Source organism: Andrographis paniculata, unplaced genomic scaffold (assembly GCF_009805555.1).
Source record: "Andrographis paniculata isolate CXL003 unplaced genomic scaffold, ASM980555v1 Contig79END, whole genome shotgun sequence".
NCBI classification, from domain to species: Eukaryota; Viridiplantae; Streptophyta; class Magnoliopsida; order Lamiales; family Acanthaceae; genus Andrographis; species Andrographis paniculata.
The window spans coordinates 4,660,259-4,686,870 of NW_026137616.1; the positions used below are offsets into that span (position 1 = coordinate 4,660,259).

The following is a 26,612-nucleotide window of genomic DNA, read 5'->3' on the forward strand; positions in this document are numbered from 1 at the left end:
TTGTTTCTATTTTTATATTAAATCAAAATTTTACGATTCAACACTCATGCTCATAATAATAATAATAATAATTTATCTTATTTACTCTTATAAAACATCACACCAAATATTATTTAAATCATAACTCAAAAAAAAAAAAAAAATTCAATTTCGATAGTTCTATCGTAATCACATAAATAGTACTATAGTGGGATCAAATGACATATACAAACATAACTAACATATTTTGTCAAAGTCATTTTTTGGTGTCTCTTAAAAACAAAGCAAATTTAAAAATAAAAATACTCTACTAGGTTTTTAGCCTTGTCATTTCAAGAAATTTTATAATATTAGACCGATGGTTCTCCAATGTTATATTTCTTATTTATATTACAAATTTATTTTATATTCTTCTTTATTTTTTTTTTATATACATATATTAAGAAAGACATTTCTTTATATGTTATTAATTACTTTATTAGTTTGTTGTATATATTTTTATTTCTATAAATATTTTTATATTACTTTAATTTTTTATAATTAATATACTTTATTTCTACTTGTTTTTTTTTATTTTCAAATGAAAACTTTCAAATTTAGTGTGCACTTTGCAATAAAAAAATATATTATTTATTTTTACAAAATATCACTCGAATTACTACTTAAATCAAAACACAAATAATAAATTTTACGCTGATAAAAATTATAGACAGATAAAATCACACAGTCAAACATAACTAAGACATTTTGCTACAGCCTTCTTATATCCACACAAAATTACCGCTTGCAAAGTAAACCCTATATACATAAAATTTAAATACATACTATAAACATAATAAACTAATTAAATAACAAAGTAGTACAAGATATGATTCATATCAAGAAACAATTTACTGAACTATGTATATATATGTTGATTCATCCCTAAAGCCAACATATGTTCACTCTAATTAATGAAGAAATATGCTAGCCACCCTTACTAGTGTATACACAATCCCCAGTTGAATCCCCTTACTCTTCTTCCTGAGCGTCAAAGTACTCGAATCTAGTGCATTGATCAAGACAGAAAACCATAATCGCGAAGCAAAGGCAATTGTGCAGCAGCAAGAGACTAGATGAGAGCATGTGAAGAAGAAAGATGGTAGGGGATTTAATCTGTGTGTCGATCTTATGATTTTATTATCTAGGAAAATTGCACTCTCAATCTTAGTGTTTGTAGCAGGTACTCTTGCCATGCCCGAAGAAAGATACATTTTGGTGGGTCCTTTCTTCGTTTGGGAACTAAGATTTGATGCATATGATTTCTTTTCAGTATCCTCCTGAGATGTTGTGGTGGGTGATTCATTGTTTTCTCTTAAATGAGGATCAACCACCTCAACAAACTATGGAGGCAAAATAAAGACTATGAATAAGTCTCATTAGCTACATAAGATGTTAAAAAAATAAACAAATCCAACCTTGATATTGTACCATTGTGCTTGATCAACACACACAAAAGTAAATAAAAAATTTAGGATGTCTCATTTGCACGGAGAATACATATAACATTTTTCTTGTGAGAAAATCTTTGAAGTTAGAAACCATTTAAATATGTCATTAATACCAAATTACCTTTAACTTGCATGTGTCAATGAATCCAAAGATCAATATAAATGCTCACCAACATCTTCCTACCATGCATCCACACTTGCTCCTACCTCAAGTCTCGGGTCCGACTTATCCCTACAATTGACAAAGGTCTCTTTGGTAATGGTGGAGTTTGATAAGCACGGGATCCATTGACTACTGTATGAATGATAGATACATCATAGTTTTTCTTCACAATAAGGGTACTTGCTTTTTAAATCCATAATCAATTTTAAAAAGCCTACCTCAGAGTAGTATTTGATTCATCATCCCAAAAAACAACACCTATCTCTCCACCATTGCATCAATCGTCCATCAATCGATTCCCAATCCTCAGCAGGGTTTGGGTTCCTTCTATGTGTAGAAGGCCCAACAATTCAAGCTAGCGCAAAAGAGTTAAGAGCCCACTCTTGCCAATTGTTGCCCTAGCCGTCATAGTTGGGAGAAGGGTCATTTGTGTGCAGGGTTTGAGAGAGACAATCTTTTTCATGCACACTAGAGAATCGGCAAGCAAAAGAGTATTTCTTCAACTCGGTTCCGATCAACGGTCTCGTCATCTTCAGATGTTCTTTGTTGGTATCTTTGATTTCTCACTATTTGTTTGGATTTGATTTTAAATCTTATTGGTTGGGAATTGGAATGGGTTGTTAGTAGTTGGCAGATCTCTTGTGATTGGGGTTCGATTCTTGTAATTGGGTGTGGAGTTTGATAGCCCTTTTGGTTGTGGTTATCTTTGATTGTATGAACCTTTTGATATAGTATATTTTACCTTGCGTCGGGTGATAGGCCTCGTGGTTTTTATCCTTCACTTTGAAGGAGTTTTCCACATTAAAAGTTTTGGTATCTTCTCTTATTATTTCTGTTGTTTATTGGCGGTTATAATTCATCGTTCTTTGGCACAAAGGAGAATTGATTGAAGGGAAAGGTTTTGGTGGAACAGTTTGAACACCCTGCTTAGGCGTGACCATGCTTAAGGAGTACATCAAATCTGATTTTGGTTTGCATTTTGTTCTTCTTCCGGTATTCTCCCAACATAAAGTGGTATCAGAGCAATGTTGTTTGGGAGTGCTATTTATTATTGAAGGATGGATGTGAACTTGGGAAGAATGATTTTTCTTAGATGGAACAAACTATCATGTTTGGAAATGGATGATAACTGATCTTCTATATGTGAAGAAGTTACACGGGCCAGTGTTTTATGCAACAAAGTCTGATGTTGAAACTAGTGATGCAAATTGGGAATTGGAGCATTAACAAGTATGTGGTTTCATAAGGCAATAGGTAGAGGACAATGTTTTGAATCAAATTGTGAATGGGACCAATGAAAAAACATTGTGGGACAAGCTGGAAAGCTTATATGCTTCGAAGACTGGCAACAATAAGTTGTTTCTACTCAAACAGGCTATGCGATTGAGTTATCATGAGAGAAAATCCATTTCCGATCACATAAATGAGTTTCAAGGATGTTTCAATCAGCTATCAGGCATGGGAGTGAAGTTTGATAATAAGGTACTTGGTTTGTGGCTACTTAATACTCTTCCAGATTCATGGGAAGGTTTCAGAGTCTCTTTGCCTAATTCTGCGCCCGATGGGATAGTCACTTTGGAATTTATCAAAAGTGTCATTTTGAATGAAGAGGTGACGATGAAGACTCTTGGCATTTCATCTTCTCATCCGGAGATCCTAGTTACGAATAATAAGGGGAGAAGTTGGAATATAGGCCGAGATCATGGGAATCGAGAAAAGAGTCGAGGAAGAAGTAAGTCAAAGACAAAATACAAAGACCTTGAGTGTCATTATTGTGGCAAACAGGGACATATCAAAAGATATTGTTTCAAGTTGAAAAAAGAGCAGAAAGGCAAGGACAACAAGTACGAGCATAAAGATGATGATAGGAGCAATGATCGTGTGAATACGAAAATGCTAGAGGATCTCGTCTTTGTGTATGAGGAAGAGGGAATTCATCACCAAAATGAGACTAGTTGGGTTGTGGATAGTGGAGCTGCATTCCATGTGACTGCCAATAGAGATTTCTTCACATCATATACTTCGGGAGACTTTGGAGTCTTGAAGATAGGAAATAATGGCTTGGCGAAAGTAGTAGGCACAGGAACAGTGTGTTTAGATACCAGTAGTGTATACACACTAGTGCTGAAGGATGTGAGGCATGCTCCCAATGTTTGATTGAATCTAGTCTCCACTCGTAGGTTGGATGATGATGGATATTCCTGCCATTTCGGTGATGGAAAATGGAATATTACCAAAGGTTCTATGGTAATTGCTCAGGGTAAGAAAAAGTCCAGTTTATATTGGTTTAATGCTATTATCTTTGTGAATGGTGTTAATGCATTTCAGAATGGGAGTTCTTTGAGCTTATAGCATAGGAGATTGAGTCACATTAGTGAGAAAGGACTCGATACTTTGGCGAGAAAGAATCTACTCCCTGGTGTTAGACGTGCTCAGCATGATAAGTGTTCACATTGCCTTGTGGGAAAGCAAAGACGGGTTTCTTTTGTTCATTACCGTCCTATGAGGAAAAAAGAGATACTTTTGAATTGATCCATTCGGATGTGTGCGGTCCTTTGAAGGTAAAGTCTTTTGAAGGTGCAATTTATTTTTTTACCTTCATTGATTATCACTCAAGAAAATTATGGGTTCGAGTGTTGAAATCGAAGGATCAGGTTCTTGATGCTTTTGTTGAGTTTTATGTTTCTGTTGAGAGAGAAACATGTAAGAAATTGAAGTGCATCAGGACCGATAATAGAGGTGAATATCGTGGACCGTTTGATGCTTATTGTCGAAAGCATGGTATTCGGCATCAGAAGACACCTATTAAAACTCCACAACTAAATGGCTTGGCACAAAGAATGAATAGAACGTTGATTGAGAGAGTCAGATGCGTGCTTTCAAATGCTAAATTGCCTCAAGATTTCTTGGGTGAGGCTTTATATGCAGTTGTTCGCATTATTAATCTAACTCCTACAGTGGCATTGCAGACAGATGTACCTAACAGAGTTTGGTACGGAAAAAAAGTATATTATGATCACCTCAAAGTTTTCGGATGTAAGTGTTTTATTCATGTGCCTAAGGATGAGCGCTCCAAGTTAGATGCTAAGACTCGATAGTGCATTTTTATTGGTTATGGTGATGATGAATTTGGCTATAGGTAACGATCCTATTAAGAAAAAGCTTGTCAGAAGCCGTGATGTTGTATTCATGGAGGATCAAACGATTGAGGACATTGAGACGAACCAATAGCCAAATGTTCAAAATAAAGACTTGATTTATTTGGATCAAGTTCTTACACCAAAATTGGGTGGTGATGAAAATCAGTCTATCGGCGATGATGTTGTTGATGGTGTTGATGTTGGTCCGGATTACTCTGAGAATTCGAGGGATATGCCAGAATCTTCACTGAGAAGGTCTACCTGAGATAGACAACCCTCCACTAGGTATTCATCTACGGAGTACGTGCTCTTGACCGAGAATGGAGAGCCTGAGGATTATGAAGAAGCCGTTCAGAGTCCTAAAAAAGAAAAGTGGATTATTGCTATGAAAGATGAAATGCCTTGAAAAATAGGTGGATCTACAAGGTGAAGCATGAAGAACACTAATCCCCTCCTCGATACAAAGCCAAACTTGTTGTGAAGGGCTTTAGTAAAAAACATGGTGTTGATTTTGAGGAGATTTTTTCACTGGTTGTCAAGATGACTTCTATTCGTGTAATCTTGGGTTTGGCTGCTTGTCTTGACTTAGAAGTGGAGCAAATGGATGTCAAGACAGCGTTTCTTCGCGGTGAACTCGAAGAAGAAATTTATATGGAGCAGCCTAGAGGTTTTGTGGTGAAAGGGAAAAAGAAACATATATGTCGATTGAAAAAGAGCTTGTATGAGCTTAAACAGGCTCCGAGGCAGTGGTACAAGAAATTCAAATATGTTATGATTCAACAAGGGTACAAGAAGACTGATGCCGACCCTTGTGTTTTCGTGCAGTGGTTCTTAGGTACTGATGTTAGCATCTTACTTCTTTATGTAGATGATATGCTCATAGTAGGTTCTTCAGCCTCGAAAATAAAAAGTTTGAGGAAGGAGTTGAGCAAGCATTTTGTGCTAGCCTCGTCAAAGCTGCAAAATAAAGTATCAATTCCTACACCACAGAGAATACAAAATGAAGTAATGCTGGTGAATAGGGTCGTCTCAACAGGGAACAGTAATAATTCAAACACTCGGTTGAATAGAATTATACTAATATATATATCTAATGGGGGGTTTTTGATTTATCACACTAATTTAAGGAGAAAATAAATTTGCTCAACTAAATAAAATAAAATGCAAGATTAGCGGTTTACCAAATATAATTAAACACTAGCATAGGCTTGAATTTTTCATTCGGGATATGAAATTTGATCATCGACTAAAATTCAAATTCATCGACTAATTGGATAAATTGGTTATAGTTGATCTACACGCGTTCACAACCAACCTTTCCTTACTTTTTCAATAGCTAAGGTACGACCGTTAGTTATTTCTCTAATCGGGAAAGAATCCTAGGTACGACCGTAGTTTTCTAACTCGACAGCAGTAAAAACTAGAAAGGCCCAATTCAATTTAACAAGCTCCTACGAGGATTTGTTTAAAATTGATTTTAATTCTTCCCTAGAGTGTTCTTCTCTAGGTTGCTACGCCAATCGGAAAATTACACAATTACGTATGCCAATCCCCAATATAGCTATGAAATCCTAAATTGATACGTGCGCAATAATCAATTCAACATTTCTAAACTCATCAATTAGAAGAATTAAAAATACCCAACATCGATGAACACCAATTTAATCGAAACCAAGTCTCACAATTTCAATCCCGAAAATCAATTCATACCTACACTAGAAATGAAATTACTTGCAATCCATAGCAATTAAAAACACAAAATAAATCAAAGAGTTCATCATGCCTTCAAGTTTAAAGAAATCGACAACAAACCAATTCTAGAAATTGAAGAAAAAGGTGCCCGGAAGTTCTTCTCCGTTGCTCTCGAAAGGTCCCGTTCCGTAGTGTTCTTCCTTCCTTCTCTTCTCCTTCAGAAAATGGGTTGTAAGTGAGATCGTGGTAAGTAACGTGGTAGTCCCCTCTCTTCTCCTCTTAAATTGAAAATCGTGTCTCTTCAAGTCCACTTAAGATCCCCTTTGCATTTTAAACCAAACAATAGTAAAATTTCTAATTAACCCCGAAGGACCTTTTTGCAATTTTCATTTTTTTCTGCTTCGTGATCACGCTTAAGGACTTCCTGCGTTCTGCTTTTCTCTCCAATATGCCCAAAATTTGCCAACTCCTCAACGTCTAGTAGAAAGTTCAAAAACACATCATTAGGAGCATATATACAAAATTCGCATCCAAAAATCGTCTAAAATATAGCAAAATATTTGTCTAATATCGCATATATCATTTTGCGATGAAGGATTTGGGGCCAGCTAGAAGTATTCTTGGGATGTATATTTCTCGGAATAGGGAAGATAAAAAATTATGGTTATCCCAAGAAAAATATATCGAAAAAGTATTGCAGCGGTTCAACACGGACAAGGCCAAAGCTACTTCTAACCCGTTTGTTGCTTCGTTTAAATTGAGTGTGAAACAGTGTCCTACTGAGAAAGAAAAGAAAGATATGCAGTGGGTTCCTTATGCCTCAGTAGTTGGAAGTTTGATGTATGCCATGGTGTGTACTCGGCCGGACATAGTTCACGCAATTGGTTTTGTCAGTCGATTCATGTCGAATCGTGGCAAAGAGCATTGGAGTGCAGTGAAGTGGATTCTGAAATATATTTTGGGAACTTCGAGTATGAGGTTGTGCTTTGGTACTGATAAGCCGGAGCTTGTTGGTTATACAGATTCTGATATGGCTGGAGATATTGATAATAGGAAGTCTACTTCTAGATACTTGATAATAATACAGGGGGAGCTATTTCATGGCAGTCCTGATTGCATAAATGTGTTGCACTCTCTTCCACCGAGGTGGAGTTTATTGCTGCTACCGAAGCTTGCAAGAAGTTATTATGGTTGAAGACTTTTGTAAGTGAAATTGGTTTCGCTCAACAAAAGTATTTTTTGTATTGCGACAATCAAAGTGCAATCCATCTTAGCAAGAATCCAACATTTCATGGGAGATCGAAACATATTGATACAAGGTATCATTGGATTCGAGAGGTTTTGGATTCTAAGTTGATTGAAGTTGATAAAATCCACACGGATGAAAATGGTGCAGATATGTGCACTAAAAGTCTTCCAAGAGACAAATTCGAGTTCTGCAGGATGGCTGCAGGGTTGGTTGCCTCCTCCACATAGTCGGAAAGGGGAGAATTGTTGGGTTTGCCTCCTCCACGTTAAAGGTTTTGGTGTCTCCTCTTATTATTACCTTTGTTTATTGGTGGTTATCATTCATCGTACTTTGGCACAAAGGAGAATTGATTGAGCTGTAATAGTTTGAACACGTTGCTTAGATGTGACCACACTTAAGGATTACATCGAATCTGATTTTGATTTGCATTTTGTTCTTCTTCCGGTACCTCCCAACAGCCAGATCTTCTCGCTTTCTTTTGTTCTGGATTGTGGTGCCAAGATCTCGTATTGCCTTTCTCATTTCTCCAACTGAAGAGGCCAAAACAAATAAACAACAATCAGATAAGCTGGAAATGAAAAAACTAAAAGTCACTAGAATCTGAACCTCTTAAAAAACCCTAATCCCTTGGTAGAAGAAAGTATAGAATAAGCCTAATCCGAGAAAATGGAAGACTTTTATATTATTAAGCGGATTTTTCTATAAGGGTTCTATATATTTTTATTTATTTGATGATATTTTTAATTTATTTTAAAAATTTTCTACAAACTTTTTAAATGGTGTTTTTTAGGATACACACTCATTTTTTTCCTTTTGCTCACCGATTTTTACAGTAGCGGATTGTATATATATGCACATACATATTTTATTTATTTATATTTTAAATTTTTTGTGGACTTTGCTACAATAAATTTTTTTTATAAATAAATAAATAAATTGTTATTTTTAAAAATTTTAAATTAATATATTATATTCATACACACCATGTCATATATATATATTATTTATGAGATTTTATATTGAAATATATATACACCACGTGGGATTTTGGTTTTGAATAATAAAATTTTGAATTGAAATAGTTGTTTGATGCGATATAAATATATATTGATGTGATATTTTGAATATAAAATTTAATTTTGGTGTCGTATAATAAATAAAAATAGATTTTTGATTTGATATCTTTTCAGGTGAAAAAAAAATTGAAATAGTAAAAACACCCATATGTAATATTTGAAAAGCAAAAAATTGTATCATAATATAATTTCACAATAATAAGAATCAAAGGCACAAATAAGCCTTGCTTTTTAAATATTTTACGTGTCACCCACAAGAAAATTATGTTGGCAACAAAGTAGAGATAATTGTAATAAAACAAATAAGCAACACTAATAATACTTAAAAATATTCTATATAATAAGTATGTAGCTACAAAGTTCATGGAAATCTTCAAAACCAACTAGTTAAAATATAACTTCAAGTATATATATCTAACTTTTTATGGAAAACAGGGTCCTTCCTAAATTTTGATGGGCTCCAAATAAGAATAAACAACGAATTCTTATTAACTTTTTTTATATAAAATTAATATTTTAAATTATTTATTTCATTATTATTATTTTTTTTAATTTGTCAAATATTGTTATCAATAAAAATATACTATTTATTTTATAAAAATATCGTACTAAAATATATTTAAATAAAAATTCAAATTTAGATGCAACCAAATAAATTTTAATATATATATTAATATTATACATATATTTAGAAATTTAATCTTATAAATAAATATATTTAAAATAAAATAAGCTCCTAAAGAAGCCCAAAATTTTGTGGGCCACCTAATGAAAGGAATTTGTGATAGGCAACGATCTATATGTCTAACTTTCTAAGCCAACTGACTCCAAATACACCCTGCACCAACGGCTTCTTATCGACAACTAATCTTCTTGACACTCTCAAAGAAAGAACAATGGTAACTAACAACAAAATTTTTTTTTTAAATAAAAAAAAAGCCCCAATCCATCAGATGAAACAAAAAATCCTAATTCCGGAGCAACCATTTCATGACCAATCGGCTTTTCAGCAGCTGTTTATTATATTTGGACAACTTCGACGATGGAAAATTAAATTGAATTTTAATTACATTATAATTGAATTGGTTAATTAAATATTATTAAATTGAATTTGAATTTTGAATTAGAAGTTAACGAGGGTAATAAATATATTTATGGTAGTAGTTTAAATTGTTTATATATATATATATATGATGTGTAAGTAAATTGATATATATATATATTTTTTTGAGTGAATATTCCTTGATTATCTACATATATTTTATTATTCTCCTTTTATTTTATATAATTTGCCTTCAAATTGGTATCAGAGCTTAGGCTATGTCCAACAATCTAGTTTCTCTCGTTCCTCGATTCAATGGCGAAAAGTTTGATTACTGGAGCAATCTCATAAAATTATGTCTTGAATCTAAGACTTATGGAGTGTTGTGGAAGTTGGTGTAGGTGCTCCAGAGGACGAATCCCGATTCACTGCTACCGAAAGAAATTCTCTGAGGAACAGAAGGCAACAAGACAGAAAAGCTCTCTTTAAAATATATCAAGCGATTGAGATTCCAGTCTATGAAAGACTATCCAAGGCTGGAAGTGCACAAGAAGCATGGAACATCCTACAAACAACATACTCTGGGCAAGATCAAGTAAAAAAAGCTCGCTTGCAATCATTAAGGGCTGAATTTGAAAAAATGGATATGAAAGATAACGAAAAAATTGGAGATTATTTTACGAGAGCGAATTCTCTTGTGAATCAAATGGCATCAAATGGAGAAGTTGTTGAAACCCAACGGATAGTCGAGAAAATCTTGCGTAGCCTACCAAGTAAATTCGACCATGTTGTGGTAGCAATAGAGGAGTCGCAAGATCTCTCGTCGATGGCGTTAGAAAATTTGCAAGGAAGATAGAGGCCCATGAAGTAAGAATACTTCAAAGGAATTCTCAAAGTTCCATTTCTCAAGATCACGCTTTGAAGTCCCAATTTACGGGAGGGCGTGGTTTTTTTCGTGGACACGGGCGAGCACGAAATCAAAGCTGAGGACGAGGAAGGGGTGGCCAACCACCTACAGAAAATAAAGAGCGGCGTGAAGATGAGAAATTACGATCTTTCACCCAACGAAGAAGAGGGCGTGGTAACTATAAAAGTACAAAACCTTATGTAGAGTGCTATTATTGTCACAAACCTGGACATAAAATTTCTGATTGTTGGGAAAAATATCCAGAAAAGAGGCGTGAAAATGGTTTTGTGAATGAGAAAGGAGTCGAAAATACAGAAACATTGTTGATTGCTTCAAATGGAAATATTGGGGATATTTGGTATTTGGACAGCGGGGCAAGCAAACACATGACTGGAAATAAAAATCTGTTTTCCACTCTTGTCGAAGCTAATCATGGGCAGGTTACTATTGGAGATGCCAAGGCATATAAGATCGAAGGCGTTGGAGAAATCTCATTCAAGGCGAAAAATGGGAGACTTGAGAAAATGTCTGAGGTATTTTATGTTCCTGGATTACAAAGCAATTTGTTAAGTGTTGGCCACTTAATGAAAAAGGGGATTGATATTCATTTTGTTGACAACTTTTGCACTATGGAGAAGAAAAATCAAATCATAGCAAATATTGGTTTGGGAGCAAACAATTTGTTTGCTTTGAAGCTTGATATCTTAAATAATGCTGGAAATCTTGCTGTTAATGAGCAAATCTCCAAGCTGTGGCATGACAGGTTTGGGCACCTTAATTTTTGGAGGTTGCAGGAGTTGTCGAATAAATCGATTGTATATGGACTGCCCAAAATCGGAGGAGTACAAGAAGTTTGTGAAGAGTGTCAATTGGGAAAGCAACATCGAGAGTCTTTCCCATCAAAATTTGATTGGAAATCAAAAATGCCTTTGGAACTGGTTCACACAGATTTATGCGGGCCAATTAAAGTTCCATCGCTTGGAGGTAACCCATATTTCTTGTTGTTTATTGATGACTTCACAAGGAAAGTTTGGGTTTATTTGGTGAAAGAAAAATCTGATGCACTTCCTTGTTTCAAAGAATTTAAAGCTCAGGTTGAGAAATTTAGTAGTTCTCACATAAAAATCCTGCGAAGTGATCGTGGAGGGGAATACATGTCCAAAATGTTTGAGGAATTCTGTCGGAACCATGGGATTCGACATGAATTGATAGCCCGATATTCACCACAATAAAATGGCATTGCCGAACGAAAAAATTAGAACCATCATGGATGCATGCTGAAAAGGAAAAATATGCCAGCTGAATTTGGGGAGAGGCAGTCTCATGTGCTGTCTATTTGATCAATCGATCGCAGACAAAGAGTTTGGAGAATTATACTCCGAATGAGGTGTGGTATGGGAAGAAAGCGAATGTTAGCCACTTGAAAACATTTGGTAGCGTTGCCTATGCACACATCCTAAATTCTTTGAGGAGTAAGCTTGATGATAAATCTGAAAAATGCATATTCATTGGGTATAGTGTGAGAACAAAAGCTTACAAGTTGTATAACCCAAAATCAAAGAAAATTGTGATCAGCAGGGATGTACGATTTGATGAGAATTCTTCCTATGATTTTTCAGATTTATCATCATAATTCTCACATTGGCAGGTTCTTAATTTTGAAGATGTTGATACTCAACAAATGCAGCAAAACATTGGTGAAGAAGAACCTGCTGAAAATTCTGCAGAGAACTTTACGATGAAAGTGAAGAGATTGATGGGCCAAACCAAGTGTACTTTGCTTTCTTTGCAGGGGTAGATCCAATCTCGTATGAAGAAGCAGCGTAGGAGAAGAAATGGGTGCAAGCCATGAAAGAGGAGATTAATTCCATCGAGAAGAATGGCACTTGGGAGCTTACAAATTTGCCTCCACATAAATCTCCAATTGGTGTAAAATGGGTGTTTAAGACAAAAACAAATCTTGATGGATCAGTCAACAAATATAAGGCAAGATTGGTTGCGAAGGGCTACAAGCAAAAAGAAGGAGAAGACTTTAATGAAGTATTTGCTCCCGTTTCTAGGCTTGATACGATTCGATTGATTCTTTCACTTGCAGCTCAAAATGGTTGGAAATTATTCCAAATGGATGTGAAATCCGCATTCTTGAATGGATTTATTCAAGAAGAAATTTACTTGGAGTAACCTCCTGGATTTGTTCGAAAAGACGAGGAACACAAAGTTTATAAACTCATAAAAGCTCTTTATGGGTTGAAGCAGTCGCCTCGAGCATGGTACGGAAGGATTAATGAATCTTTTTTGAAGTTTGGCTTTGAGAGATGCCCACTCGAGCATACTCTCTATGTCAAAAAATGTTGCAATGGCGGTGTTATGATTGTGAGCCTTTATGTTGACGATCTTATCTTCACTGGAAATGATTTGAAGACGCTTGAGAATTTTAAAGCGGCAATAATGAAGGAATTTGAGATGAGTGATTTGGGAGAATTGCATCATTTTCTTGGGATCAAGGTTGAACAATCAAAATATAGAATTTTCATTTCTCAAGAAAAATATGCAATTGAGGTTCTAAAAAAATTCAATATGGAGCATGCCAATCCAGTAACAACCCCTTGCATAACAGGTTTGAATTCGAGCAAAAATGGAGAAGGGAAGATGGTTGACACAACAATGTTTCGCAGCCTAATCGGAAACTTGATGTACCTTACAGCCACTCGGCCTGACATCATGTTCGCTGTGAGCTTGGTTAGCAGATTCATGGAGAAGCCATTCTCGAATCATTGGGAGGCTGCCAAAAGAATTTTAAGGTACGTGAAAGGGACATTGGATTATGGCATATATTATGAAGCTAACGTTCCCATCAAACTTGTTGGCTATACGGATAGTGACTTGGGAGGAAGCTGTGATGATTCTCGAAGTACATTTGGCTATGTGTTTAATCTTGGAGGTGGAGTTATTTCATGGAGTTCGAAAAAACAACCAATTGTGGCACTTTCCACCATCGAATCAGAGTACATAGCGGCATCTTTGGCTGGGAGTCAAATTGTGTGGCTTAGAGGAATCCTTGAGAGTTTGAGCTTCAAGGAGCATGCTCCTACGACATTGTTCTGTGACAATAAATCGACTATCTCTGTTTCCAAAGATCCGGTCTTTCATGGAAGATCAAAACACATCCTTCTTCGCTTTCACTTCTTAAGGGATCTTGTTAATGAAGGTGACATTGCCATTACATATTGCCCAAGTGAAGAGCAGTTGGCTGATATCTTCACAAAACCGTTTGGTGGACCCGTTTTCTCAAGAAATGTTGTTGCTTTGGGAGTCAAGAGCAAATTCAATTTAAGGGAGGCATTTGATAGAAAATTAAATTGAACTTTAATTACATGATAATTGAATTGGTTAATTAAATATTATTAAATTGAATTTGAATTTTGAATTAGAAGTTAATGAGGGTAATAAATATATTTATGGTAGTAGTTTGAATTGTTTATATATATATATAATGTGTAAGTAAATTGATATATTTTTTTTTTGAGTGAATATTTCTTGATTATCCCCATATATTTTATTATTATCCTTTTATTTTATATAATTTTCCTTCATTCGAACAAGGCAGCATTGGAAAATATCTATTTGGATCCGACTATTTCTGTGACTAAAATTAGCATATGTTGTTAATGTTTTTTCTACTCCTAAACTGGTACAATAAAATTAAGAACGCCTTAAGATTTGGAGTCAACACTAGCACATCTCTTTGCGGCTCTCGGGGCATCTACCTGAAGAATTGGATGAACGTAGTTGGAAACTTTGAAATTCATGCTGGTGCTCATAGCCACCCATTTGACAACCTCATTTTTTGGCATGTTTGTGTGTATATATATATATTTAATTTCTTTACCTCATTGATCATACAAAATAATTAGTCTTTTCCACTAGTTGAGGTTGTGGTAGCCTCGGTGCTTCCAATAAAAAATCTCTAACACCACAATCGCCATGTAGCAAGCGCTGCCGAGGTCGATCCACATGGACTGTGAAGTTTAATTCTTATTTTTGTCACACTTTCGTATTGAGTGGCTAAATTAGAAAATTCAACCAAGGTAATTAAAATAAGTGACGAGATATAAAAATTAGCTTCCAAAGATATTAGATTTCTAGCCGAATGAGTGAATAAGAAACTGGATTGAAGATTGAATTTTCGGGTTTTAATAGCCTTGTTATTGAATTGATAAATTGGTTATAGGCATTTGATACGATCATAACACTCAATTTTTCCTTACTATGTTCGCGGCAATGGTAGACCGATTGACCGCATCCCTAATCAAAAAAATAATCTATGTACGACCATAAATTAATTTATCCAATTGAAAATAGCATGAGAAAACCCAATTCAAATATTCAATCAACTACGAAAAGATGAAATTATTTGATCATGCGATTCTTAGAATAAGCTTGTCAACCTATTCACCACTTTATCAAACAAGTGCACAATTATGGATACAAAAGTTCGATTGGCACGCAATTGCTAAACTAATCCAAAATCGGGCCGCGCATAGGATAGAAGTCAATTGCTAAAAAGTCACGACTTGGATTCTTATCATACTCTGAGGTTCTGTGTTCGACTCTAACATGGGATAGAAGGCAAGTGGTAATGATTTCTCTTGTTCAATTGCATGTAGTCGAGATTGCTGGTAACAAACCAAGTGAGGATGGCAGCTAGAGGCAGCCAGTATTCGACATTCCCTATGTCTGTCGCTACCAGAGGATATGGCCCAACTGCCCCAATATCTAAGGAATCTTGTAGAGTTACCGGCACTGACGAAACTAGGTTCAAAACTCCGGAGGCAAAGTTTTCTCGTTAGTGCATTTTCTACCGCCGTTCCTTATTTGAACTATAAAAAAAAAATTTGTAAGAACTTGGTTCACTTCCATCGATTTGATGTCATCTTAACATCGTTGATATCCTTTGACAACATAGTGGAGAAAAAAAAAAAAAAAAAAAAAACTGATTGAAAAGAAGATGGTACAAGGTTAATATTTTAGATAAAAAATTTAATTTTTATGAGAAAATATAATTTATATTATATACCTTTAAAATTGAACCAAAAGAAATATTATTTAGATGAACAAAACATGTATTCTTATATAATATATTTATAATTAAAAATATTATAGATTGTTATAAATTTAAAATAATAAAATAAAAAATAAAATAAAAGAGAAAACGGGAAGGGGGGAGGGGGCAAAATTCATATATTAAACTTAAAAATTTTACCTTTTATATTAAAATTTATATTGTTTTTAGGCTTGGGGGTCAAGTGCCCTTCCAAGCCTCTTCTTGGTTTTGTCCATGGTTATCGGAGCAGTTACAATCTCATAACAATGTGTGTTTGCCATGAGATGTTTCGTAAAGCATGGCGGTGGTGGCGAGGCCAATGCAGCACAGGTTCTAAAGCAATGTATATGCAGCAATGTTAATGATTGAGTATTTCAAAAAACTCTATCTTATATTCCAATGTAACTTTAAGCTCCTTCAAACTCTCATTTGCATTATATAATTTTTTTACATTAGAATTGATATCATAGTATAATAATTTTCTTTTATGTAAAGTTTTAGAAGAAAAAAATGAGTCTATAGAATGTGGGATGGAAATCCTTAGCCTCAGTGCAATTTAGCCCCTCCCGCCATATCAATTAAATGGTGACAAGTGTTTTTTTTTTTAATTTAACATTAAACCTTCTAATTTTTTTGGTCTTTTTTTTCCCATATTTTAATTATTCTATCTATTATTATTTTTAAAATTTAAGATCATGTTCCTTTCTGCATCCAAACATATATTTGTATATATACATTTTATTTTCTTCTCCCAAAATGTGATGGTGCATCTGGATCAACAACGACAAACATTTTTTTGTACTTTCAGTGAAGTGACATTGATTTATTGATAATTACTATGTTGCACAATCATTTTCCTATCTTGTTATATATATGGTCCACAATGATTTATTATTCTTGTATCATATGTTTTGTTTTTTTTAAAAAAAAGTTGCGACATATTCTTAAAAATAATAATCCAAGAGTTGGAATTGACGTTAATGTAAAATAACCAAGGGGAGTCCATTCTTTAGCATGTTTTCATTATGTTCGTTGGGTTTGTTTTATTATGGGTTGAAATTGATTTGAATTTTTGTTTAAATAGTATTTTGTAGTGATGTTTAGTGAGAGAAAATAGTATATTTTTAGATTTTGTTCTCTTGAAATATTTTGCCAAACTTTCACTATTCATAAAATTTTTGCCCCAAAATATCAAATTCTTGATTTATTTTTTTATTTTTTATATTACACTAAAAAGTAATTTTACATGTTATTTATATTCATCATATAACTATTTAAATTAAAAAAAAAATCAATTTAAATCCCAAACCCAGAGTCCAAAACCCTTAAACAAACACATATACTATAAAAGTATTGTAATATTATATTATATTCACAATATATATATATATATTTTCCCTTTTATGATTCAAAATAAAAGTATTTTATATTAAATAAAAGTTTGTATATTTTTTATTTTAAACACAAATCAATTTTAAATATCACATTAATATACTATTGTTGTGCTGAAATTTGGTCGATGACGGCCCAAAAAATTTAGGTCGGTCGAAATCGACAAGAATTTGGGTTCTCGGCCTACTCAAGAAAGTATCCTGGTTAGTCTCGCAATAGATGTAAATACGTAAAAATTAATTTACTGGATTGTGAATGAAAAAGAAAATAGATGTACGAATAAGACTGAATTGGATTCGATAAAAGAAAATATGCATGAATTTGGTAACGATATTCAAGTAAAAAAACAAAGAAGGCAATGAGATTGTGCATGGAAGGAAAGCAAATAAATTGAATTGCTGCTCTTGACTGGATCGGATATATGATAGAAAACAAACTATGTACTAAGTTTTAAGCAAACTAAAATATAGCAAAAAGAATTTAAAATCAATAAATGCAATTGAAGAAAAGAAATAAAACAAGGAAAAGAATATATTTTTATTAGAACTGTGGGTTGTGGCGTGGTTTTATATTTAAATTAAAAATCAAGCACAATTAAAATACAATAATTATAAAATTATTAAAGTAATATATATAATTAATATTAATAAAATAAAACATATAAAATACAATTAATAGAGTAATTAAAAAATACATAAAGAAATGTATTTAATAATATAAATATAGTAAATCATAGGATAGTAGTTAAAGATATTAGATAATAATAATAATAATAAATAGTTTAGAATAAATTTACAATATAAATAAATAAATAAAAATTATATATATTGTAGAACTATCTCTTTAACCCTCTAAAAAATATGAACAATAGCGATAAACGTTCATTCAAACTTAACTAAAGTATCTAGGAATATTTTAGAATCTTTTTGGAAGATAGTAGAATAACGAATCGGAACATTCTAGATTCGTCTATAAAAGAACCTCCCTCCCTATAAAAGAATCTTTCTAAAATATTGCACAACACGGTAGAGTCCCTCTCATTTGTATCATCTAAGCGTTTTGCAAGTTTCTACTTTTGTGGGTGCTTACGAAGTAGGAAAAGATATATATTCAGGCTTTGATTATGGTTTATTTTGTGATTAGGGTTTCTTTGATTAATTCTGATTCTGATTCTATGGTACGTGGCTTTTGAGGTTGATTTATTTTGAGTTTTTCTATCTTCAAATTATTTTAATTTTTTTATATGTAATTGATTTTAATTTGTTTGTTTGTTTTGGTTGAATTTTTTCATCCTCAGATGATTTTAACTTTTTTTTTTATATTTAATTGAGTTTAATTTGTTTATTTTGGTTGCTTTAATTGGAGCAATGAGATTAGACAAAACGGGTCATTTATCGGAGGCTGATTCTAAAAAAATATATATTTTTTTATTGGAAAATAAAATGTGTATAAACTATTGTTCCAACTATTTTTTACTAATCTATCACATAGAAAATTTTGAATGAAATTATAGAAGGCACAATACATACAAAGAATAAATAAATAAATAAAAAGAGTAAAATCCTTAATAAAATGTACTATATGAGACCGTTGTATTTGTTTTATTCGACTATTAAACAGCCCCACGCACGGATTGTTATACAAATTATTTTGTTTATCCAACACATAAAAATATAAAACTCGTATAGTTTGTCAGTTGAGAAACCATTTACAAGCACACTAAAAAATAAAATGTTAAATTGTCCATCTACAAGTTGCTATCCTAATTATTTTTTATTTGATCCAATACATAAAAAATAAAATGGATATAAATTGTCAATGCAATTATTTTACCAATCACATGTATTTTGTAAAACTACTTAGTACATTAGAAAATAAAATCTTGAACCACCTTACATACATATTGAGTCCGTTCACACATCATTTACATATGAAATAATTTTTTATATGCGGTACGAGAAACTATGTAAAAAAATATATAAATATAATATTATTTTAAGTTGAATGTTTGACTTTTTGATTTTTTGTAATGACTTTTTGATTTTTTATTATTAATATTAAATTTTTTTCTTTTACTTTCTGATTTTTGTATAAAATATTTTATATATGTTTATTATTATTTTTTAAGAATCGCAATTTAAAAATAATATTGAAAATAAGCAATAAAATAAATGACAATTTGACAAAAATAGAGTAAAAGAGGATTGAACAAAAATAGAGAGACCTCAATCAAGTTTGTGTGTTGTTTGATGTGTCTGTACTTCTGTGATCAATTTCCTTCCAACTTTTTATTCCTTTTTATTATTCAACTAAATTTTTGTTTCTAAAAATATTAAATTAAATATATGTTTTTATGTTGTACTTGGTTGAGGATTTGAATTTGTGTTTAAAATTTAAAATAATAAAATTTTAAATTTGAACAGATGCATGATGTTAATGTTAATATAAATAGATATTGATACGATGTTTTAAATATAAAATTAATACTATAATATAAAAATAGATAAATATTATAAATTTGATAAAATTTTCTATAAAAACACACACAGTAAAAAATATATTAATTACATAATACAATTATTTCAATTATAAAATTTTATTATTCAAAAATAGATGTGAAAATTCAATTTGATATTAAAATAATGTATCATAACACATTTTATAAATAAAATAAAAAAAATAGAAAACTTAAAATCCAACCGAGTTTCAGCCCAAATCTAACCTCTTTTTTTAAGTCCAAACCAAAATGTCACTAACCCTAACCCGCTGGTATTCTCACCAATGAAGCAAAAGCTAGAAGATTTCCTCTGTATCTGAAATGCTACTTAGAACGACGCCCTGCAAGCAAATTTGCTGCAAAGAAAGGTAGCTTCTTCGAATTGCATGCATGATTTCCTATTTTTCACATGGACTGCCACGTGCGCTAAAAGTTATTTCTCTTGTTAATGACGTGGCATAGTCCTTCAAAAACGCATGCCTTCTTAAAGCGCGATTTTAAACTTTGAAATAAGGATTTACCCCTTTTGCTTTTTTCACCATTATCAGGGTATTTATATGTCCAAAAGGGTAAACTCATTTATAAATCACACATACCGAGACCCTGAAAGCCTAGCCATACGAAGTATCCGGCGGCGCCGCGCATCCTTCATTGACCTTCCGTCAGCAACCCTCGTGTTCTCCGTTGATTGGCATGGCTTCTCTGAGATCAACACTCCGCATTCCTTCCCGGCACCCCAGTAGCAGAAATGGAATCAGTTATATTCCTTTTATTATATGAAATAGGTTTTGGAATTTGGATGATGTTTTGTAGAAACTAAGAATTCAGCTGCTGTAAGAACAGAGCCATTAGTGGTCGGATCTGGTGGCCATGTGTACTGTAAATCAAACTGTTTGCGAGATTCTGAAGTGCTGCATCAAAGTAAGTCGCTTAATATTTTGAATGTGAAACAGTTTGGATGTTATGTTTTATTAAGAAAGAGTTGTTGATGTTGTGGCTTTTCAGTTGTGAAAAATTTTTAACAGTATGATAATAATAACTAGAATTGAGACAAAAACACAACCTTTTGATACACATATATTTCCCTTGTTACTCTCAAAATACATTGATGTGGCTGTTTGGAGGTTTGAATTTGAGTTAGATTTGAATAGTAAAAATTTTGAATTTGAATAGTTTGTATGATGTGATATAAAAAATGAAAAATATGTATTTGAATTTGAATAGTTTGAATCTTAAATGATTTTTAGTATAATATAAAAAATAAAAAGTAAGTATTGATTGATGTTTTTGTTTTTGGAAAAAAAAATTATTGAATAGTGAAAATTTTAAAAAATCCTCTAATCAAAGACACCCTAGTGGTTGCATTCTCAAGATTGTTCTTTTTGTTTGCATGTCTGATGAACATCCGCCAAACCACCAGCCATTCATAAAAGGCTGATCTAAAAAATATATATATATATTTATTGGAAAATAAAATATGTATTAACTATTATTCCAACTATTTTTACTAATCTATCACATAGAAAAGTTTGAATGAAATTATAAAAGGCACAATACACACAAAATAAATATATAAATAAAAAGAGTAAAATCGTTAATAAATTATATTATGTGAGACCGTTGTATTTGTTTTATTCAACCACATCAAAAAGTAAAATATTAATTAGTTCACACAAGGATTGTTATCCTAATTATTTTTTTTTATCCAATATATAAAAATATAGAACTCGCATAGATTGTCAGTTGAATAACTATTTACAAGCACACTAAAAAATAAAACGTTAAATTGCCCGTCCACAAGTCGTTATATTAATTGTTTTTATTTGATCCAAAAATAACATGGATATAAATTGTCACTGCAATTGTTTTTACGATCCACATGTATTTCGTAAAATTACTTAGCATATTAGAAATTAAAATGTTGAACCACCTTACATACATATGGAGTCTGTTCACAAAGTACTTAGATGAAATAATATTTGGTACGTAGTATGAAAAATTATGTAAAAAAATATATAAATAGAGTATTGTTTTAGAGACTTTGACTTTTTATTTTCTGTAATAACATTTTGACTTTTTATAATAAGTATTTATTTTTATTTTTATTTTTTACTGCTGCCCTTACCCGCCCAAGCCGGTTTGCCATGACAAATCGTGGTCATGGATCGATCTAGATTGTTATAGATTCATCAATGAATCATTAGAATATACCGGTCAAATATCAATATATATATATATTCAAATAGAATTTTATAATTCATCCATTTCGAAAGAAAGTATTTATTTACTTTTTTTTACATGTTGATTTTATTTTTATTTTTTTTTATATTAGTATTTGGAATTCAAATTTTCTCTTCGGACAACCTATGATGAGGTTTGGCCGAAAGAATGGGGTAAGAGACTTTTAGGTAATTTAAAAAGTCTTTAGGATAGATATTTCATACTGAACGCATTTGATGAGAAAAATGATTTCAATCGTGTTAATCCGACCAAAAAATGACACATTAATCAAATTAAACTTGAAGTATATATATATATATATGAACAAAGTGTATAAATAAGCAATAAAATGCATGACAATTTGACAAAAGTAGAGTAAAAAGGGGGGATTGAACACAAATAGAGAGAGCTCAGTCAAGTTTGTTTGTTGTTTGATGTGTCTATATTCCCGTGATTCAACTAATATATTTATATTTCTATAATTTTATTTTTTTTACAAATGTACTTATGTTTTTTAAAAAAAAATAAGATTTTTAGAGTTGGACGAAGTATATGTTTTTATGTTTTATATTATACTTAAATTATATAGTATATATTAAGGGTGTGTTTGTTTGAGGATTTGAATTTGTGTTTGAAATTTTAATAATTGTCTAATATAATATAAATAAATATTGATGTTATGTTATATATAAAAAATAAATAATTTTAATTTGATTTGTCTTTTTAAAAATTGATAAATATTATATATTTGATAAAATTTTAATAAAAAACACAAGAGATATAAAATAGATCAATTATGGATCGTGTAGTAAAGAAAATACCCCAAATTTAACCTCATTTTTAAGTCCAAGCCAAAATGTCAATAACCCTAACCCCAAACCCAGTAACCTTAAACCTAGTTCCCAATTTCCCATCTTCCTCTCCTCCTTCCTCTCTTGGATCCTCACTCTCATCATCTTCTTCTTTCCCTTTTTTGGCCTTTCTATTGTGTTTCTTGTAACAGAATCGGAACAAGGAGCCCGACCCGGATCCAACTCGGCTGTTTTGCCAACCACATCGGTTGCTTGTGTGTTCTCTATTAATTTTTTTGTTCAAAATCGTATAGGCATTCTCGAGCGCAACCCTACGCGCATTCTTTATCTTTGAATAAATCCAATAACAACAAAATAACTAACATATACTATTTATACATAGTAATAAATTTTATTACTATCCACTAATTATTTCAATTTTTACTCGATATAGAGAAAATAAAATGCTTATCAAGTTGTATTTACCAATTACATCAAAAAAATAAATTTAAATTGTATCCAAATGTGCTTACCACTTACACCAAAATAATAATTTGAAATTTAAAATAATATATTTCTATTTTTAATCTATACAGAGAACAAAAAACATTGTATTTGCCAATTACACCAAAATAGTAATTTCAAATTTTGAAATAATATGTTAAATTGCATAAAGGATATTACACGAATAATATATGTTTGTATTACGTTAAATTTATACATGTAACAACATTATCTTTTATTTTCTTATATATATATATATATATATAACATATACAGACCAACAATATCATGTTTGGATCGACCATCATCCTCTCACTCCTCCAAGTGTCTCTCAGTCGGAAAAAATGGCGACCTCAATGACGGCGGACAGGGCAGTGTTGTTCCACCACCTAGGAAGCGCAACACTGCACCCGGGGTTAGGAAGGTGGAGAGTTGGATTTATGATCCCGTCAATCGGAAGACTTGCCATCAGGTATTATTCATTCATTTGCATTCAGTTGCTGTTTAGTTGGAGTGAGGGTTTAGGGTAAAATTGGGGCTGAATTTGTTTGTTTGATTTGTGGACTTTTGATGTGTTCTAATTTGTGTGGTAATTGTGGTGCATGCACTGATGCAAGTAAGCTTGATTGATTGTGAGATTGATGTGCTGCAAGGAGCTTGTAGGTAAATAACATTTTCTACTTGTTAATTTGGATCGTAATGCAATTAATGTGAAATTAAATATAGAGATCAAATGGTGAAGTAACCTGATTTTCTTGATTTGGACAGTTTAAAGATTTACATTACCTTTCGTTGATCTTGAAGCATGTTGTAAGCCTGTCTTGAAAGATTCAGGCAAATAGTGAACATGGAGGTTATCGGTTGGGCTCTTATTTGTCGTTATGCATTAAATTAGAAGTGGAGTAGTTTACGGAATGTAGGAGTACATTTACTGAATCTTGAATAGTTTACCTGTTGTGATAGCTTTAAATCCTGGCATACAAGAAAGCATATTGTGAGTGAGAGGAGAAGATTATGCGCAGATCATTCATAGATTGAGACAACTAGTGTGGAAAAATAAATTATCTAGTGTGGCAAGTCACCACATTTAGTCGGTTATTAATTTCTTGCTTCTTTTCCTGTGGCTTTAATATGCTTGGTGAAGCTTTTATGACTTATCTTCTGTGAAACAAGTTCTCTAAATTGTTTTCATTTTCTCGAATTTTTATGCTTGACGTTTGGAAGTGTTGGCAGAAGACCCTGGATCTTGTGGTAGCATGCAAGTTTCAGAGGATTACCAAACGATGCCCGATTATGTATTGTCACAAGTGTCTCTGAACAGGTTTATTTGAATCACCTTTTCATTATGATAATTTTAAATTCAACACTTTATTGTATATTTGTATAATCTAAAGTTATTTTGATGATTTTTTCCAAGTTAGATACGGCGAGAGGGCTGAAGAAGTAGTGAGTTTGGAGCAGTGGACTTGCCCCAAATGCAGGGGCATTTGCAACTGCAGCTTTTGCATGTGAGTCTTCTGAATTATTTTTGAATGACTAATTTGCAGCATTTTTCTGATGGCGTAATTATGCATTGAGAGGAGAAAAAGAAATGATAATCCCACTGGTGTTGCCGCAAAGAAAGCAAAAGCTAGGGGATTTTCCTCAGTCGCTGAAATGCTAGTTAAAATGACGCCCCAAGAGAGAGCTACTGAAAAGGTAGCTTCGGAATCTGATTTTTGGTTGCCAGATTGATAATATGCTCTCCCTTTGAGATTTGTAGGCCCGTTTGTCCGAGGAGAGGGTTCTACCTCTGGCGAGAAGAAGTCAATTGATCCTTATACTCGTCAGAAAAGAAAGCCAGATTGTGGTACAAAACATGATCCTGAAGGGAATGGTTCATGTGGTCTTCCCCTGCCAGAGGGAGAAACGGTGAGCAGTGTGGGTGGAGTTGACTTACCCACAGAAGATGCTGGGAATGCCATTCAGTTGATGGAATTTTGTGCTTCTATTGGCGAGGCAAGTATCCTTATGTGCTATTTATGTGTTAATAATGTTCATTTTACTTAGTTCTGACACCATGTGTATATTATTGCCTTGTCCTTTGGTCACCTAAAACATATCAATAACATTTATGATATTTACATGATAACCAACATTTATCTTTCATTTTATTGAGCTAATATGATAGTGATGGTTAATCACATTGGTTAATAGAAAGTTAATCATGTTTGCCTATTGATACTATATTTGTATTTGCTTTTCTTTTCTCATTGTTTCTTTTGGTTTCGGGTGGACAGGTGTTGGATATTAAAGAGAAGCAAGCAAAACTTATTCTTCAAGATATTTATAATGTCAGAACTGGACGCAAAGGAAATATTTCTTCTAATGTCCTGTTTCATGTTAACCTCCTCTCCCATTTACTGGAGCATCAAGGGGAAGAGTATGTGTTGCCGCTCCACAAAATTTTCCTGTATTTCATTTACCTCAATGACTTGACAATTGGTTGCTTTTTTATTCTTGAATAGGTCTGTGGAGCTCAGCACATCAGATAGGGAGAACTCATGGTTTAATGTGCTCAAGAAATGCTTGTCTCCATCCCAAAGTGTTCTTAAAGCACAGAGAGTTGATTCTCTGGAGACCACAGATAATTATGATACTTTCACTGCTTCGGAAAAGCTTAGGCTTATAAACATTCTCTGCGATGAAGCCCTTGCAACCGAGTAAGTATTGTTTCCCTTATATTTCATTTTTCATTGTGATAAATTTTTAAGTTCACATGTCTACAATCTACATTTTTTTTTTTTTTTCACTTGATAGAAAAATGAGGAGTTTGATGGAAGAAGATAATGCAAAACTTTCCAGCAAGGTCAAGGAAGCTAAACAAAAAATTAATGCGGGAATGGATAAGGTAATAAATATTGGTAAATAATTTTCTAACCTTGACTTCTGCTTCTCAGATTTTTCATTCTCGGATACTTGAACTTTATGTAGGAGAAGCAGTTGAAGCAGAAAATGAAAGATGATATTGCCCAAGCAATTTCTGTCAAAGAGGGTGCCCCGCTTTCCATTTCGGAGCATGAAGCCGTTGTTTCTGGTACCAAATGTGAGATGGAGCAGGCTCGGGCTGAGGTCCTCAAGTGAAAGGGCATGCTTTCAAAGAGTAAGTATATTATAGTCCCTTTGTATGTTCATACTATTTTTGTTTGCACATTGCCATTTAATCACATTCCTACTTTTTGTTCGTTGTAACTTTATGTTATTTAAAACATTTATTTTACACTAAAATTTTGTAGAAACTAAAAATTCAGATGCTGTAAGAACAAAGCCAATACTGGTTGGCTCTGGTGGCCATGTGTACTGGAAATTGAAATGTTAGGAGTATTC

At 32.7% G+C, this 26,612-nt stretch overlaps 1 protein-coding gene across 11 annotated transcripts in view; it reads left to right on the plus strand.

The window, feature by feature from the left end:
• Window positions 1–26,388, plus strand: part of LOC127240602 (uncharacterized) — a 67,321-nt gene extending 40,933 nt beyond the window's left edge. The window contains exons 1-9 of one of the 11 annotated variants that reach the window (XM_051259355.1): window positions 20,332–20,652; window positions 23,523–23,718; window positions 23,864–23,909; window positions 24,471–24,567; window positions 24,668–25,244; window positions 25,526–25,668; window positions 25,754–25,948; window positions 26,046–26,136; window positions 26,220–26,388. In XM_051259355.1, coding sequence (XP_051115312.1) covers window positions 25,218–25,244; window positions 25,526–25,668; window positions 25,754–25,948; window positions 26,046–26,136; window positions 26,220–26,369 — 606 coding nt within the window. In that variant the 5' untranslated portion in view covers window positions 20,332–20,652; window positions 23,523–23,718; window positions 23,864–23,909; window positions 24,471–24,567; window positions 24,668–25,217 and the 3' untranslated portion in view covers window positions 26,370–26,388. Of the gene's footprint in view, window positions 1–20,331; window positions 20,653–23,522; window positions 23,719–23,863; window positions 23,910–24,470; window positions 24,568–24,667; window positions 25,245–25,525; window positions 25,669–25,753; window positions 25,949–26,045; window positions 26,137–26,219 lie in introns of those variants that run through there. The other 10 variants (XM_051259354.1, XM_051259358.1, XM_051259353.1 and 7 more) reach the window with 10 other exon arrangements.
• The last annotated feature ends 224 nt before the right edge of the window (window positions 26,389–26,612 follow it).